Below are 19,823 nucleotides of genomic sequence, written 5' to 3'. Positions count from 1 at the left end.
TGTTCATGTTGTGAATTTCTCACTGTTTATTGGCTTCTGAGTAATGTGTGAATGATCTGATCAGACCTACATCTACTGAATGTTACCCGATGAATAGGAAAAACTTTCCTTGCCTTTTCAAACACTATAAACTTGTTCCACAGCCTTTTAAGCGCTCTACGGTCTGAGACTGACAATGAAATTACTTTACAAAATACAGATCCTAACAGAGCCCGAATCAAACTCGAGACACCCTTGATTGTCCTTACTCAGATATGACAAGTTCTGTCATCAGTTTCCTAAATGCATTTCATAGACTGCATGTAGACTAGCACTATTAATAAACTGAAGTATAAAGACAAGTTTTATTTTGAATGAATACCTAGCATATACACAACCGTTAAAAAAATGTGGGGTCAGTAAGTAATTTTTTTTATTACTTTCATTCAAGGATGCATTACATTTATCAGACGCGACATTTAAGAGTGTTATAGAAGATGTTGGTTTAAATAAAAAATGCTGTTCTTTTGAATTTTCTGTTGAAAATACTGAAAAAAGTTTCATGTTTACATAAAAGTATTAAACAGCATAACAGATTTCAATATTGATAATAATAAGAAATGTTTTTTGAGCACCAAATCAGATTTCTGAAGGATCATGTGACCCTGCAGACCGAAATAATGATGTTGGAAATTCATCTTTGCTATCACAAGATTTCACAATTTTACTCTTTTTACTGTATTTTTGATCAAATTAATGCAGCCTTGGTGAGCATAAGAGACGTCTTTTAAAAACATCAATAAATCCTACCGACCCCAGATGTTTAAAAGGCAGTATATCTTTGATAACCCCTTTAAAGTCGACTATAAACATTAGAATTTGTTGATGGGATAAAGGTGGGTTTATACATCTGCATCGTGACATTTAAATTAAATGTCATTCCATATCACCTGCCTTCTGAGAGACAGCAAACACTGTATCTGTCTACACAGCAAAAACATTACTAATACCACGAGGAGGAAAACACTAATGGAATGTCTCTGAAAAAGGATTCTACATGATTGACATGTAAACAAGCACCCAGAATGTGCGTTCAAGTAAACCGGTCATTTGGAGCACACAATCCGAGTGAACTGATTCCGATTGGCCAAATATTATGTAAATGCAATCACAAAGGCAAGTGGTATCAAACTGATGGTTTTAATCGGTTCCTCTGCCATTCAAAACAACCAAAATTATTTGGCCAGGCTTTCACTAACAGCCCTGACGTCACTGTGCTCTTTGATGCCATTTCCCAGTCCTGATGGAGAAAAGTGCAAACAAAGCTGATGATAAACCCATTGTGTACTGTCATTTTCAGCTGTGTATGTGTGTTAGGGGTGTGTGTGAGCCGGCGTGACGCACCTGTAGAGTGTTTGCGCACTCGTTCAGAGCCTTTGAGAACCGAGGCTTTGAGATCTCCCAGGGATCTGGATGACCTCATCTCGCTCTGCCTGTCCTGGCCGCTCACCTGAAGGAACTGTGGAGAGATGATGGACATATATAAGGAATTCTGCTAAACCTGGAAAAATATGTGCGATTCAAGAGTTTACATAATAAATCGTTTTCCAATAAAGAGGCAAAATTACGTAAGAAATTAAGAGTACTGTATATAGCATTCTTTATATTACCCGAATAATAAAAGGTATGTGTGGAAGTGAGCTTGTGGTCTGAGGTTAGGTTACATGTATAGGTTAGGCTTTTCATGTGGGTTTAGGTATTGTTTTTAATATTGGCATTGGGTTGGGTTTAGTTTGGGTCGCTTTGGTTTGCATTGGCTTGGACTCACTTGGTTGTTGGGAGGTGTTTTCAGAATCACTCTCAGCAGGTTGTTGATTCCAGAGCTGGAGTTCAATCCCTGAACTGCTCGGTCCAAATCCTCCTGACACTTCAGAGCCACCAATGTCTAAGACCAGGCACATTATTAATAAAGCAAGACACATAGTTTAAAAACAACACATTAATGAAATGTACAGATCCTTACTGCAAAGTATAATTATGCTAGTCCAATTATGAGTTAACTAAGAGGTAATGAATATGGATTTTCAAGCCGATATCTTGAGATAAAGGTCAGGTGGCAACTAAGCATAAAATTGATATACAGTGGGGTGCAAAAGTCTGAGATGTGCAATCTTTTCTAATTTAACATGATACTGTTTTATTAAACTACCATTCAAACGTTTGTGGACGGTAGGGTGTTTTAATGTTTTGGAAAGAAGTCTCTTTTTGTCACCAAGTTTGCATTTATTTGATCAAAAATACAGTAAACACAGTAATACTGTGAAATATTATAATAATTTGTTTCTGTTTTACAGTAATTTGTAAACTCTTTCTATTTTTTTATATTTTGTGAAAAGTAATATATTCTTGTGATGGCAAAGCTGAATTTTCAGCATTATTACCAGTCTTCAGTGTCACATGACCCTTCAGAAATCATTGTAACGTAGATTTGCTGCACAAATTTTTTTTTTTCTTATAATAGAAAGAACAAAAGAACAGCATTTATTTGAAATAGAAATCTTTTTTTAATATTATAAATGTCTTTACTGTCACTTTTGATCAATTTAATGCATCCTAGCAGAAAATAAATATTTTTATTTTTATTTATTTTTACTGACCCCAAACTTTTGATCAGTAGTCTATATGACCAGAATAACAAGTAAGTCACATTTAATAAGTTCAATTTGAAGTTTATTTTAGTTTTGGTGTTCGGTCTCACTTTTGCTTTAATGACAGAAGTAAACATTTCTTCTTTATACCTCATAAATTCATTGTAAATTTGTCAACACCCCTTAAATTCCATATAATAAATGAGAAATACCTTTTTTTAAATGATTATAAAAAAATGATACATTTATTTATTCACAAAATTCACTACAATATTTAAAAACAGAAAATCATTTGCATTAGGAAGTGAAAAACTACCCTTTCTTAACAGTCATGGTTATTGGCTAATGCAGAAATTTCCAAAATGGCTAAATAATGGCCAATTAATTTTTATCTATACCGACCTATCACTATGAAAAGGTTACAAATAAGTTACTAGAATAACCACCTCTTTATCAGTGTAGTATAGATCCATTTGCTGGCCGAAGGCCTCCGTCACCTTCTGGAGCAGATCCTTGAACTTCAGTGGCCTTTGGAACGGAATGATTCTAAAGGAAGAGAAGAAAAAGTCTGATCAAATCAAAACAACTTTCAGGCACCTGCAAGTTTCGAGTACAACGGACATTCCTTTCGTTCAGTTCTGCCATCCATATGTACGGGGCTATGTAAATATGCCACTGTGGACGTGCAGGAAGGCATCTTTATAATCACAGTGAATTTCCTGACATTAGGGGTCGAAGCCATAGCTTCTTCTACAGCCATTTATGGTGCATTCATGCATGGGACAGACCAAAAATGGTGTCTCTGTGTATCTAACGAGTGTGCCTAGAGCGTGTGAGTCAATGTGTGGGGTGAGAGAAAAAGGAACTGAGAGTGTAAATTGGTTTTTGTATATGCATGATGATAATGCAAGGCAAGCATGATGACTGTGTGCTTGGCCTAATCAACCGGAGCGGACCACTGTTTCAACACCGAGGCCCACATCACAACGCACACAAAGGTAGATGGAGCGCTTCCTTAGAGGAAAGAGAAAAAAAGTGGAGCAACGCTGAATGTAGCAGGAAGCATGTTTCCCATTACTCCTCCAAAGTCTAGCACACCAGCCAAACTGCACACACATACACACAGTACTTATCTACTACTTTTGATGTTTGAATCTTTAACTTCAACAATTAGTGTTTTTTATATCTTCAACTTAATGGCTCTCATCTCAAGGGGTTTATCGGAAAGAAGACAACTGGGGACATCCGTCATGGGTGAAATCAAGCGGATTTGAGATCAGTTGTGTGTTGTTTAACAGTCAGATCTTCTGTAGATGAAGCTGCTCGTTGAGTTTTGATTTGAGCGATGGCTTTGTTTACACTGGCCGATGAGGGAGATAGTGATGGAAGCAAATCATAGCGGAAGACTGGAGGAATGGAGGATGTAGGGTACGAGATGGTTTTCCTTCCTTGGCGTGCACAGATAAGCGCTTTGCTTTGGCCGCGTCTCTCCACGCTTGGCATGGCACGCAGCGCTCTTCTCCTTCCTGTCTCGGCATTGCTGTCGCTGCCAGAGGAAGACGGTTTTGAGTGTGTCCAGGTATTCTGGTCTGCTAACTAATGCCTGTTTTGATGAGTTTTTTATTATACTGTAGGCACAAGTGTGTAGATTTATGATGTGTGCTGTGAGATATGGGGTTATCCGTATACAAGTTTAATACATGTTACGTTTTATGACTTTCTGATGTAACGCAATGAAACAACTGGCAAAAATGCAACATGATATTACTATGTTGACTATGTCAAATAGATGTTGCTGTTCATACACTACCGTTAAACAGTTTGGGGTTGTAAAAACAGTCATATTGTGCAGCTTAAAATTCCTTTTTTTCCAATGTAATATTTTTTTATGTAATTTATTCCTGTGATGGCAAAACTGAATTTTTAGCAGTCATTTCTCCAGTCTTCAGTGTCACATGATCCTTCAGAAATCATTCTAATATGCTGATTTGGTGCTCAAGAAAACAGTTTTACAGCTTAATAATTTTGTGGAAACCATGATGGTTTTTTTTTAGGATTCTTTAAACAATAAAAAGTTTAAAAGAACAGCTTTTATTTTTTTAGAAAAATACGTTTTGTGTAACAATGTATAAGTCTTTATTGCCAAATTAAATTATTATTTTTTTAAATCTTACTGACCGGAAATTTTGAATGGTACTAGTGTACCCTTTTATTTAAAGCCTTATTTATTTTAAGCTGTATGTATATAAAACATTACATAGTGTAATTTAGACTATGACAAAAAAACTATCTATTGCATATTCATGAGACTGGATGGAAGTCCCACCATCTGGCTGGGCTGGTTTCATAATATTCACTGATATCATTGTTTACTCAAAGCAACATAATAAATAGACAGATTTTAATACAAAATTTCCCCTCATTTAAATTGTTGCTCTTAGTGAAGACATAATGTGCAAGAGATTGAGGATATTTACAGAGCCACTGAAGGAAATGCCAAGATGTTACGCTTTTTTAAAAACAAAGTCCATTTAAGGCAAGTCGGGGGAACAAGAGGATGTTAGGGGGTCCACGGAAAAGTTTAGAGAAAAAATAAACATATTTGACATTAAAATAAAAACAATGTTTAGTTTTGTATAGAAAAAAAAAACAATCACAATGTACAGTATCTTCTTGCTATGTTACAAGTATGGCTATTTAGAATTATATTTATTGTGAAAAAGGAAAGAGAAAACTAATATTGTATGCTAATATTCTGTGTTTAAATTATATGCAATAAACTTGAAAACTGACAAAAAAGTACAATATAATTGTTCTAATAGTATAAACTAGTTTGTTAGCTAAAATAGATAACAACCTTTATATTTTAGGAAAGGTTCCTTTCATAAGATATATTTGGGGGTCCTTGGAATTCAAAACTTGTTCTACAGCAAAAAGAGCCAACTGGCTATTCTGATTGAAGGCGGGACGTCGTTTCTTATAGCTACCCCATTGATTTATCTACTAGTGGTCCATCACCTCCTCCTTGTACATCTTTGCATAAAGTCGAGGCAGAACAGAAGAGGGTTAAACGAAGATTTTGTGCCACAGCAGCCAATTAGAGCTGTGAAGCAACACACCGACTGCTTGTCACCTCCAATGCAGCGAGTGACGCCGCACCGACTTCCTGTGACACAACTCACTGAGGCATTTTCACACAGACGGCGGATGGGGTCCTCTGGGGAGCTTTAAGACCAAAGTGTGAATTCTCCCAGGATGCATCAGGGCTTTGCGGTACTGGTTGACAAGAATGTTAATTCACTTTCTTGCAGTAAACAAAGCTTTGTCAAAACCATTGACTCTTCCAATGTAGACACACTGGCTTGATATGAGGGAAAATACTGCCTTTTCATGAGTACCTAACTAAAACCGTTAGGTTTGCTGAAGCACATATGGATATACTTTTGCAAAGACTCACGTGTTGGCATTTGGCAGTCTTGAGAAGGGAAAAATGACATGTTCTGTGTGTGGGTGTATGAATGACCTACAGGACATTGAAAATTAATATTGGGTGTGCCATTGAGCTCAAACACTTGGCTTCACCTCCTCTTTCCTCTGCCTCCGTCTGTACCAGAGTGTGTGCATGTGTGTGAAACGCTGCGTCTAAATGTCAAAATACTTTTATAGGAACGTTCAGGTTCTTTTGGGCATATTTTCTGTTCTTCCCTGTGCAGTGAGATCTTAGAAAAGGCATGACGAGAGAACTGGGATAAGACGAGAGGAATGAGATCAGGGAAAGGACAGAGAGCTGCAGAAATAATGAGAACGTTCCGACTCACCGTTTCTCTCGCTCATGCTCCAGCTTCACCCGTAAATCCTGAGAGAAGAAAACAACAAAATGAAATGATCCTGTGGATTAAATGCACAAATGAATTTTGATAATCTGCTCTTCTGTGCAAACTAGAAGTAAAATCAGTCATACTGTAAACAAGAAAACATGTAGTGTATTTATAAAGACCAAGGGCCAAAAGTGGACACTTAAAATACCCCAAAACTGCAAATATACTTGTAAACTGAATGTAAATAAAATGGAGAAAGAAATAGTAACTTGCCAAATTGATGGCAACTTTATTAGTGTTTCTTGCCTGAAATGTTTTCCCTCTCCAGAACTAAACTGAATATTTTTTTGTAATCAACCAGAAGAAAAAAAAAATAATAATAATTATATTATATTATTTTAAAGGAACACTCCGACTTTTTGGGACTTTAGCCTATTCACCTTATCCCCCAGAGTTAGATAAGTCCATACATACCTTTTTCATCTCCGTGCGTGCTATAAGTCTGTTTGACGCACCCACCGCTAGCCTAGCTTAGCACAAAGACTGGATGTAAATGGTTGCAGCTAGCATACTAATCCAAATAAGTGACAAAATAACGCAAACATTTTCCTATTTACATGTTGTGATTTGTATAGTCACAGAGTGTACAAAAAACAAAGTCACATGAGAGACAGATATATTTTAATATATAAAATATAATTTACGGAAGCACTGCTACTTGGGCGGAGTGATAACCGCAGCACCTGAGACGCGCCGTGGTGAGGAGCAGAGAGTTCGTTCAGAGCGCGTCTCAGGTGCTGCGGTTATCACTCCGCCCAAGTAGCAGTGCTTCGCCTTCAGAGAATATAGTTCCCAGTATTTATACGGTTCAAATATGTCTGTGTCTCATGTGACTTTGTTTTTTGTACACTCTGTGACTATACAAATCACAACATGTAAATAGGAAAATGTTTGCGTTATTTTGTCACTTATTTGGATTAGTATGCTAGCTGCAACCATTTACATCCAGTCTTTGTGCTAAGCTAGGCTAGCGGTGGGTGCGTCAAACAGACTTATAGCACGCACGGAGATGAAAAAGGTATGTATGGACTTATCTAACTCTGGGGGATAAGGTGAATAGGCTAAAGTCCCAAAAAGTCGGAGTGTTCCTTTAAATCAAAATCATGCAAAATACATTTACTGTATATTAAACCAACAACAAAAATGAAGAACAAACTATTAATAGAAATAATGAAAAATAGTTTCCTAGCTTTTAAAACAACCTATATGTATGTTCTTGCACGTTATACCATTTAAACAATACAACAAACTAGGAATATATTACATGAAATATATTCTCGCATCCAGTCTTGGTCTACTAACTACAAGTCCATGTCTGAGTCTGAGTCCACTTTGCATTCAAGACGAACAAGATGTGACTTTGCATAAATATTACAAATATGTTCTTCTGAGATACTCTCATGTATCTGACATTGCTTTCTTCCTGTCTGTCTGTCTGTCTGTCTGTCTGTCTGTCTGTCATCAATGCTGTGAAATCTTTAGTTTATCACCTGAACTGCAGTTGCAGGACTGGATATGAAAGCATGTGTGGCATGTAAAGAATTAACAGGATGAGGGTTCTCCTTTTGAGTGGGTGAAACCTTGTATACGTAATTATAAAATATTTTTCACAACGTATTTATGATCTTAGACCCACGGCAGAGAGAATGACGAAAAACGTGTAGACTAATCCACCTTATTTTTCAATGCAGAAGTAAGCTGTTTTATGCGTTATGTGCGAGACTTCCCAATTATTTGCTGATATAGGGACACAAAGTGCAGTGAACGGTAAAACTGTTTGCACTACAAACCAGTGTGTTTATAATAAAGACAATAAATTATAATAATATGGCAAGAAGACAATAAATTATAATAATATGGCAAGAAATACCCGTTTTCAATATCAAGTAGCATAACAAGCTGTTTTGTACAGCTAAAAATAACTGGACGAGGATGACACCAGAAGCCAGGCACATTGAATTTACAAAAAATAAGGTGGATACTGAGCAATACTAAATCAAAATGTTGAATGTAGTACAATATAGCTCTGCTCATAAGTTATGCATTAAGAGCCGGGGAATGTAAACTTTTTTAATCGAATGATCAGGGTAAATTGTACTTATTTTGTCTTCGGGGAAACATCTTGGGTATCTTTAAATAAAATAAGAAAAATGCATATTATAAATCATACAGTCACTGTTGGGAAAGGGTTCAAATATGCAAAAGATGATGGGAAACCAAAGAATGTGCAGAACCTGGAGGATTTTTCTGAACAACATATGGCAGTTTAACTGACTCATGAACAACTATTACAAAACATAAAAACGTTGATCATCCAGGTAACGACACGCAGAATTAAGATTCAAGGGTGTGTAAACGTTTGAACTGGTTCCTTTGTGTAAATTCAGTAATTATTTCGTCTTGTGGATTGTATCTAAAGTATTGTATCCCTCCGTTTAAATAAAATATATATTATTAAAATCTTTCATATTCTGCAAGGGGTAAGTAAACTTATGAACAGAACTGCAAGTTCTGTAAGTTGTTACACAATATTAGAATCATCCAAAAAACGCAACGTAGGCCAATGGGAACAAGCCAATGGAAAAATAAATTATAATACACTATTCCTATGGTAATAAATATTTTAGCAGTCAGAAATAATGTGTGTAAAGCAGAAGTCTAAGTGTGACTGACCTACATTATAAATATTTGAAAATTATTTAATAAAAAATTTAATCAATACTCCGACCACAAAATAAAAAAATGTACTTCCAAAACATATTTTAATTATTTAATTTGTTTGTTTGTTAAAATTTTTCACAAAGAGAATCTTTGTTCGATTGCTGAGGCAGAGAAAGGCATTTACTAAGAATATGTTGAATATGTTAAATAAGTGTCACAATTCTAGGTCAGCGGTTGAATAAAAAACTGTCATTTACTGAATAAAAACATATACAAAATCCTTTCCACCAGGACTGATAAAAATCAGATACCTTGTCTATTGTACAGTATTTCTTTTAGGAACATTCCCACAATTAAGGATGCTAGGAATGGTAAAATGATGCTTCAAAAAAAGACAAAAAAAGTTAGAGAGCATCCCAAAAAAACAGACCATTGTAATCCCCTAGAATAATTAAATGGAACTTTTTCATATTACAAGAGAGAAAATAAAATTTAAAGTGCTTAATAAATCATCACAATACTGACAGATACAAATACAGCATGACTGAAAACGTACAACCAAGTTCATAAAAGTGATTTATAATGATGTATAACTGCTCTAACTTGTTTGTCATCGTAAAAAAAAAAAAATTGCCCCCGGTCTCCCCTACTGTTCTGAAATCAGCACTGCTCTGAATTTCACTGTTTGGCTGAAGCATAACTACTCCCCCGAGACGACACAGCACCGCTGCAGATAATGAACAGTCAGAATACTGTTTACACCGATACTGTTGACGCTGTGACGTCACCTCCATCATGAATGCAGCTAGAGAGGCTGAAATAAGAATTAATCTGCAAGTTCATGTGCTTCTCGTGCATCTTCATTATGCATGTGCTTTAACATGTCAACACTCCTTCGTGAGTTGTTTTTTTGGGATGGTTGTTGTTGTGTTACTATAAATAATGTTTGGTTAGTTGGGAAAGTTGCTTCTGGCATTTTTGCGTGTATGGGAGAAAAGATGAGCGGTTAAAATTGTATGAGAACGAACAACCAAGAGTGAGTTAGAAAGAAACAAAAAAAAGTGTATGTGCGTGTACCAATGCATGCCAGCCGTTTATCTTGAGGATTGACTGGTGTCCGGTGTCAAGCGACAGCATTGTAGAGAGAATTAAGGCAATGAATGAAAACTACAAGGATACTGGTGTTTTATGCTGCATAGTACATAGGGGCCGGATGTTAAATGTTAACAGTAGTGCCTCTCTCAGCTGTATCCTGTAAGACTGTATCTTACAATGCAGCTCTCGTTGGGTCAGGTTGAAGTCAAATCAGGTCAGGTTGAAGGTTGCATGTACCTTAAGTCTAGAGAACAATGTAGTAGAAGTGCTATTGAAAAGCTTTACATTGTTTTTTTCCGAATCTCTGCTTTGCAGTTCATGATTATAAAATAAATTAAATTAAATGAAAATAAATAATATTAATATAATAATGTTTCAAAATAAATAAATGTCACACACTCTAAAAAATGCTGGGTTGTTTTAAATATGGACAAACCCAGCCATTGGGTTAATTTTTTTAAATTGCATTTTTGATCCAATGTTTGGGTTTGTCCATATTCAACCCAAAATTGGGTTAAAACAACCGAGCATTTTTTAGAGTGCATTTTGTAATATTATATTAAAATTATTTTTATTTATTTTATAATTTTATTTATTTAGTTAGCTTTGCAGTTCATTATTTTAAAATAAATAAATAAAACAAAATTAGATAGATAGATAGATAGATAGATAGATAGATAGATAGATAGATAGATAGATAGATAGATAGATAGATAGATAGATAGATAGATATAGAATAATAATATATAGAATATACGAATATTAATATATTATATTATATTAAAATATAAATTATATTGCACATTCCTTGCTGCTTCTGAGTGATGCATTGTGGGTAATTACCTGTCTGTAGGATGGGGTTCTGCTCTTGGGCTTGTTGCTGCTGGTGCTCTTGAGTTGGTAACAGAACCGTAAAGCTGCCAGGTCCTTCATTATGGAGGTGAGTGCCTCTTCATCATCTGGAACAAACAAAGACAAGATAAAGCTACGCTGTGAGTGGATCTTCAAAAATGTGTCACTGAAGCAACTGGATGACTGCCAACTAAAAAAGTCCTGATGAGAAGAAATTTGAACCAAAATGCTAACTTTTTCCATTTATTTTGTTTCAGCAGCTTCCCCAAACCAGACCTAGTAGTTTTATAATGTACATATTTAAAAAATGTTACCTGTGCAAAACTCGCTGCCACAAAGCTGGAGGGTGTTGTGGGTGGTTGCCGGTGTATTATTGTGGATCTCTAACACTGTGTCTACACCAGATGCAAGTTGTAACACGTCAAATTCAAACTCCATTATAATCAGTGATGCTGTCTACACTGATGCCCCATTCTATTTCTGACATACTTCAAGTGCTCACGCTACTTCTGACACGGAGAATGGATTTGCAATGGTCACTTCCTCGCTTCCTGTGTAGACAACCTCAAGCCGTTGAGGTGTGTGCGTGAGTTACATATTAAGGTTTAATTTTTAGGGTTTCGGTTTGTTTAAATAAATTACAAAACAGCACTAAAAATTATTTAAATAAACTGTTGTTTGATTAGATTCACAAACATATATTTTTACACCATATTCACAAGTTCTAAAAAAAGTTTAAACCATCATCTATCTTAAGCGCCATGTGCAAATGAGGTGTCTTTCACACGATCTTCTCAAACTGTTTGGATCAACTTCCTATTCGTATCTCTCATTTAAATACCACAATGTCATTCAAAGCAGCAGAAAGACACTCGATGTTCATGCAGTGTCACACTCCACTTACCATGTGGTACACATTAGGGCTTTTCACACTTGATACACTTGACCCTGGGTCATTCTAAAGGCCATGACACACCACGCTTCAGCTACGTTTTTTTGTTGAATCAGCGTCAGGCCGTCGGTGAGAGAGAGAGAGTTCTCTGATCGGTTGCTACGCTTGGCGAAAGAGTCAGTGCACGAGAATAAAAACGAAAGTGATGAAAGCGAGTGAAGAAGTCAAGACGGCAAAGACAGCTGACACAACAGAAGACTGTTATAATTTTTACGTCCTCTTCTTTGCGCATTCGAATGCAAGACTATTTTCATAATAACATGAGCCGAGTGGAATGAAGAAAGCGATCACCGTGATTGATATTCAAAATGGTAAGCAAGTGTTGCTTTGTTTACGTATCTGCAGTCCTAGTTTCAGTTCCCCTTTTTGAAAGATGAAAATAGACTATTGATACCTCCTAATATAGACAGATATTTACTTGCACGCAGGAGCAGAACGCACATGCTAGTTGACAGTGGCCTTCGGTGTGTTCAAGTGCAGCTTTTTTGGCCAAGGCGCAGCCGACGATAGGCGACAACACAGTCAGCTTTCATCGCCGCTAGATCTTTGACGTCAGCCTTAAGCCCCGGGTAAACAGAATCCTGATTCATCTTGCTTCACATTTCACACTGCTCATAATTTACCAAGGGTTAGCAATTCATCCTGGGTTCTCACACTGTACATTTGTAAACCCTGGGTACATTTGGGAACCCTGGTTCTTATTTGCATATTCGTGGTGTCAATGTCATTGATTGGACGAACGCAGCATGTGAACTGTTTATTTAAAGACTCTAGCATTGTGCATCCTCGTATTATATACTGCCGACTGCTATCAAGTTTTTCCTGAAAGGACTTTTCGGACTGTTAAGGTATTGACATTTTTCTCCTTATGCGCTGAAACTACCGTTTAAGCAACGTGCCGTTTACGTGACTGTCCAAAGGATGTAATGAGGCACACGATTGTTTGTCAGTTGCTGACCATCTGGCCGTAACATTCTATCATAATTTAACAGTACATGTTTAGCATCGCAATGCAGGGTTAACAGAACAAAGCTGGTGCTAACCAGGCTCTGGAGGAGGGTTTCATAACCCTAGATAAAAAAGCGGCGCTAACCTCGATTCTAAATTAGACGTGTGAAACGTTTCTTAACCCAGGGTTAAAAGCGGGGCTTAGAACGACGTTAACCTGGGGTTAAGTGCAGTATGAAAAGCGCTAAGCCAGCCCCATTGTATTTCCTTTAGATCTTCTATCAGGGTTTTTTCCATAGCTGCAGACACAGACACACCCCTGACATATTTCCATAACAGCGCTGATGTGCTCTTCTGTAGTGTGGCCCACTGATGTAAACCAACCGGCCACAGAGAGATAGGGAGCACACAGGGACGGGCACGTGGCCAGACGCAAGAGATCACATTATATTAGCATTAAAGGTTTGGTCCCATTGATGGGCTTGTTCTGCTCCGATGCGTTAAACCCTGGGCATGACAAGCACAGCTTTAGTGAGAGAGAGAATTTTAATAATGCAACATACACTAAACAAGATAAGCATTACAGCAAGTCTGAGCTTCAAAGAGCCATTCAACTAAAAAAAAAAAAAAAAGCTAAGCACTGAATCAACCAAGAAATTCAGAACACAATGTGGTTTTGTTTTAACATGCCCTTTACAAAGTGAAAACTAATAGGCTTTCTTTCCCCCCAACAATTAATTGGAAACTTTTATTACAATACGTCGGATAAAAGCTTCAAGCCTTTATCAGTGAACACAGGACGGTTTTTGCAGAGAACATATCGGAGCGTCTCATGTGTGTCTTGAATTCATAACTGGACCACATGAAGAATGACTGCGGCAACCTCTGTGCAAGAAAAACACAAGAATATGAACACTAGCAGCAGCCTGTGAAACATTAAAATAGTCCACAAACTCAGCCATCATTAAAAGTGAAATGGGAGCAATCATGCAAATGAGCGTGTCACACATTAACATATCAAGAGGCCCTAATGGGGCCAATTAAGCGAGTCTTGTAATTACAGTCTGAGTGGAAGGTCATTCACCTCTGCTATCACGGGGAGGAGATAGTGAAAGCGAGACGAGAGCTCTTGTTCATCTCAGGTGCCTATGTGCCAATTTATTTGCTCTATTTATCCACAGATCTTAGAAATGAAGTCATTGCACTATTTATCCACAGATCTTAGAAATGAAGTCATTGCTCTATTTATTCACAGATCTTAGAAATTAAGTCATTTCTGAGTCGGTTTAAACTTGGTAAGTCTGACTGGATTCATCCTACATAATGATGATGAGTAAGTGCCTCAGTTTCTTTGGTTTTACCAAAGGTTATGTTTTACCTGCACCCGTTTTACTCGACAGACCTCACGTTCAAACACTCTGTGATGGGCGTGCCACATTCAAGATTTGGAAGTAAATGCCCACTGCTATGATTGGGTAACAGTTTTGCATATTAAAATAAGTAAGTACTTGGAGTTACCACAGTTATAATTGAATTGACAAAGGATGACTCATGGTGTTTCATGTAAACTGAATTTATGAATGAATGTACCATAGTTTTTCCTTTTCAATAAAGTGAAAAACGTATTTATTGTCATGTTTTAATAAAAATTAAATAGTAATGTGTACATTGTAGGGGAAGACAAGGTACAAAATTGTCCCTTAAATGGTACTGGGCCAGTGAGAAGCTATTTTACCCCTAAAGGTACAAATTTGCCCACTTTGTCTGATAGTGATAGAGTTTGTTTTTATTTCATGTCAACTTTAAATCTTTAGTTTATACAAAAAAATTAAGATCAAAGAAGATATTTTGCAGAATATCCAGGCTGCTTTTGATAATGGGGACATCAAGCTGTAAAAATGACTTAAAGCACTTCAGAAATATCATAAAAGTAGTACATATGACTTGTGCGCTCTAGTCTTGAACTAATATTATAATTGAGCGAGAAACACACATAATAAAAAACACAAGTTTGGACCACTTCTGTGATACCTTAATGGTCCGTTTTTGTAATATTGAAGACATTTTAACTGAAGAACAGAACTCTAAACATTCTGTAATGTATTTAATTCTGCAATTATATGGCGATTTATATTTCTGGCCAAACTCTTCCATTAAACAAGCTAACAACATGAATACTGGCTGGTGCTGAACCCAGAAGGGTGGGTCATGTGCAGCAAACGGCAGTGGTGTATTTGAAGGGGTTTTATTGCATCCCAGGGGATGCAGAAGGGCATTGTGGGGCAGTGGAGTGCTGGGCGAGACCGTGGCGACACTGCAGAGGCAGATGGAGTCTGGGGTGATCTTTGATTCTGACACCAGCGTAAGTCTCACTCCGCAGCTGTTCTTCCACAGTGGCATCCACCATTAGACAGGGTTCACAAAGGGTTCACAACACACACACTTTCTTCCTCCATCTGACCTCATTTCTATTTTAATATTGTCAGATTTGCCATACTGTAGTGCTTCATCTTCTGCAAAACAACCTCAGAAAAACACCTTTTTCAGAAGCTATTGATCTTAAAACACTGAGGGGGAATTCACTAAACGCTTGTGCCACTTTTGCATGCAATATTTCAGTGCAAAACACAACATCTTATCCACTAAACACCCACAATTCAGTTTAAACAGGTGCTAAAACGGTGCTGCACCATATTTTAATTAAATTAGGGCTGCATTAACCAACATTTAATTTATTATTTAGATAAATAGCAAAACTTGAATTTGAAAGTTAATAATTGTATTCTACATCCTGACCAATGACTGAAGGCTATTAAAACAATATAAAAACTAAAATAAAAAGGTAAATACAAATATAAATGTAGAAGTGAAGGAATACATTGAATATAGATGCAATATAAATGGCAAAAAAAATTATCAATTGCTTATCTAAAATAACACAGGCATGAGTCACTTTCCCCAAACTGTTGTCTTAGCTTAACCGTTCCAGTCAGCGCCGCATGGTTGCATTTTCCACTGTGGGGCTGATAACAGAAGGGTTGCCACCCGTCCCTTAAAATACGGAATCATCCCGTATTTACAAGTAAGATGATGTGTCCCGTATCAAATCAATAAGGGACGCGATTTGTCCCGTATTTTACATTAGGCCCACATATAGTTGAATAAAAACATAAGGATTTTGCAGTATGGATAATACTAATAGCAAATATAAAGAAATCAATTTCGTAGTAGAGAAGCTCATTGCGTGATTGCATTTTTGCGTCTTTGTTTCTATAGCGACTGAGTCTCGTGAACATGCGCTGTAAACCTGCACGTTTTTAACCCCTCGTGCGCTGTTCGGGTCTCTGACCCCAAATGACGTTTGCTGAAATAAATAAAACATTATCTTTGTCCAAATGGCGTGAGACTTTGCACGGTTGACAACACTTTCTAGATCTACAAACCTGAATGGGTGTCCCTTATTTTGCCACACTGAAGGTGGCAACCCTAGATAACAGAGCTCTCCGGAATGTAATACACATTTTTGTCTTAGAAACGCAAGAGTTTTCAAACAATATATGTAAAAAGTGAACGTGTTATGGAGGATGATCATATATTCCTTTTAATTGTATTATTAATTTGTTAGCCAGCTACAGAGAAAGTGGTAGCCAGGCAACAGACAACAGACAATCAATCCTGAGTTGTGACGTTACTTTAGCTAACGGTTAGATAAACCATGCTGAGAATTCCGGTGTCAAGAACGGTTTGTAACCGTGCCGTGCAGAACCAGGCTCAGGTGGAAATACAACCTCCTTACCGTTCTCAGAACCGTTCGGCCCGAAGGTGGAAAAATCGGCTAATGTGTGCCAAAAACCGGCACATTCAGGAGGCATAATTCATTCTTGAAAAAATTCTCACAATTTACTGTACCCTAAAGAGCCTCTATTGCAGCTCTACTGACCCCTGTTAGTCATGACTTTCTGCCCGCAGAGCAGTGGCTTCAGTCAATACCAAATGCCATGCATTTTACACTCAGGTTAGAAACACCAAGTCATGCATAAATGTCAAGCTGTGTATTACACAACGGCATGCTCATTGCTCGTTTCATTCAGTACACGGAAGAGTGAAAAGCTAGTATCTCTGGCTTTTCTCAACCACACCTGTGTGTACGAAAGAAAGATGGCCAGCATGTGTGATGTTTGCATGTGTGGTCTATTAATGACTGAGCTAGTATTTTATTTCTTAATTAAATCTAACAATAATAACAAGAATGCAGAACACCTCCAACTGCCGCAAGCTTCAGATCTAGGAAGTCTGCCATTTGCCCTTGTTGTTAAGAGTTGATCAAAATGGTTGCATTAAAAGCGCTTTAAATTATACCCATTTCATGTTATTCCATTCAGTGGTTGCTTAGTTTGCTGTCTGATCGATTGCTCCTGTCTGCCTCGCTGTGACTGCTGCTGCTGTGAGTTTGTTTGCTGCGTCTAAGCCTCGTATTAGCTTCGTATTTCTTTCTGTTTTGAACCATCATTTATTATAAATTCTAGTTGTTTATACTACTAAATACATCTTACTCAACATCTCAGATTAACCTGACATTGCTAGCTTCCGTTATTGTCAGCACAATACGCTAACTCGCTAGCCTTTTAACGCACCACCCGTGCGCTCAGTTATTTATTTTTCTCTCGCGCGCCCGCGCCTTTGAGTTCATAAAAGCCCAGGTGAGTAAGAATCAGTCAACAAACACGGTGAGTAATGTCTTCTCCTGTTATTGTCACCTGCACTTCATGTCACATGTTTACCATAGCCTTCTCTGTCGGCAATATAGGATTTATATGTGATAAATGCAAGGAGACAGTCAGGCTGACGGAGAAGATTTCAGAACTAGAGACACGCATCCAAACTTTAATCGAGAATAGTAAGAAGAGTGCTAGAGCTTTAGATACTATTTTGGATGCGCCTAGCCTAGTGAACTCTTTACATGAGTCGGTTCCAGCTGAAGTAGAGCCCGTGCAGCAGGGCAGATGGGTGACAGTGAGAGATCGCTGTAGTCGCGGATCAAAAAACCCCTTTTCCGTTCCGATAACAAATCGATTTGCCCCGCTCAGTGAAACACCCACTGAGAATTATTCTGATTGTGCCCTAGTTATTGGCGATTCTATTACACGGAACGTGAAAATAGAGACACCAGCCACCATAGTCACATGTTTGCCGGGAGCCAGAGCGCCTGACATCAAAGCAAATTTGAAAGTGCTGGCTAATGCTAAACGTAAATTCTCTAAGATTATTATTCACGTCGGCACTAATGATGTTCGACTTCGCCAGTCGGAGATCACCAAAATTAATATTAAAGAGGTGTGTGAACTCGCAAGTACGATGTCAAGCACTGTAATTTGCTCTGGCCCCCTTCCTGTTCGCCGGAGTGATGAGATAGTTAGTAGATTGTGTTCACTCAATGGCTGGCTGTCTGGGTGGTGTCCGCAGAATAATATAGAATTCATAGACAATTGGAAAAGTTTTTGGGGCAAACCTGACCTGTTGAAAAGAGATGGTATTCATCCCTCCTGGGATGGTGCTGCTCTTCTCTCTAGTAATTTGGCTCATAGTCTTAGAGCTAAAACATGACAATCTGGGCCTCAGGTCAGGAAGCAGACAGACTGGCTTACCCGACCGTCTGCTAGCGGCCTCACGTCACCAAGGTCAGATAAATCCCATCACATAGAGCCTCTTTCACCGAGATATCATCATATAGAGACTGTGTCTGTTCCCCGAACTTGGAAATCCAAAATACGTTCAAACCCATCTAAGGTTAAAAATTTAATTGATGTTCAACAAATAAAAAACAGATATAATACAAATGAGCAAATGATAAAGCTTGGGTTGCTGAATATTCGATCTCTTACTTCAAAAGCGCTAATAGTTAATGATATGATTACAGATTATAACCTAGATGTGCTGTGTTTAACAGAAACCTGGCTAAAACCAAACGATTACATTGCTTTAAATGAGTCAACCCCACAATATTACGGTTATAAACATGAACCTCGTCTGAAACGCAAAGGAGGAGGTGTTGCTGTAATTTATAGTAATATTTTCAAAACCACTAAGAAATCTAGTTGTAAATATAATTCTTTTGAAGTGTTGGTGCTTAATGTAAAAATATCTAGTGTAAACGATAAATCACGTTTGAAAATTCTGCTGGCTACTGTATACAGGCCACCAGGGCACCATACAGACTTTATCAAAGAATTTGCGGACTTTCTATCAGAATTAGTATTGGCTGCAGATAAAGTACTAATTGTTGGTGACTTTAATATACACATAGATAATGAAAAAGATGCATTGGGATTGGCATTTAAAGACATTATAAACTCAATTGGAGTTAGACAACACGTGTCAGGACCGACTCATTGTCGTAATCATACTTTAGATCTAATACTATCACATGGAATAGATATTGATGCCGTTGAAATACTGCAACAGAGCGATGACATCTCAGATCACTATCTAGTCTCGTGTAAATTACATTTAGCCAAGGCTGCAAAGCCGACTCCGTGTTATAAATATGTTAGACCGATCACTTCTGCCACTAAAGATTGCTTTATCAATAATCTTCCTAATCAGTTTCATCATCTCAGCATCCCGGATAGCTTAGAAGAACTTGATATTGCAACAGAAACTTTTAACTCTCTCTTTTCCAGCACTTTAGACACAGTTGCTCCGCTGCGCTTAAAGAAGATTAAAGAACATAGTCCAACGCCGTGGCACAACGAGCACACTCAGGCCCTTAAGAGAGCAGCCAGAAAAATGGAGCGCAACTGGAAGAAAACA

At 37.6% G+C, this 19,823-nt stretch overlaps 1 protein-coding gene across 1 annotated transcript in view; it reads right to left on the bottom strand.

Annotated features, from left to right (window-relative positions):
• The window catches only part of map3k22 (mitogen-activated protein kinase kinase kinase 22), a 62,045-nt gene that overhangs the window by 22,014 nt on the left and 20,208 nt on the right, over positions 1–19,823 (bottom strand). The window contains exons 4-8 of the mRNA XM_079601440.1: positions 11,105–11,220; positions 6,446–6,483; positions 3,074–3,173; positions 1,808–1,924; positions 1,384–1,498 (exon numbers count right to left, since the gene is read on the bottom strand). Of these exons, the coding sequence (XP_079457566.1) occupies positions 1,384–1,498; positions 1,808–1,924; positions 3,074–3,173; positions 6,446–6,483; positions 11,105–11,220 (486 nt within the window). The remainder of the gene's footprint in view (positions 1–1,383; positions 1,499–1,807; positions 1,925–3,073; positions 3,174–6,445; positions 6,484–11,104; positions 11,221–19,823) is intronic.

This window comes from Phoxinus phoxinus, assembly GCF_949152265.1.
Source record: "Phoxinus phoxinus genome assembly, chromosome: 24".
Taxonomy (NCBI): domain Eukaryota; kingdom Metazoa; phylum Chordata; class Actinopteri; order Cypriniformes; family Leuciscidae; genus Phoxinus; species Phoxinus phoxinus.
This window is presented reverse-complemented; position numbering and strand designations above follow the sequence as displayed.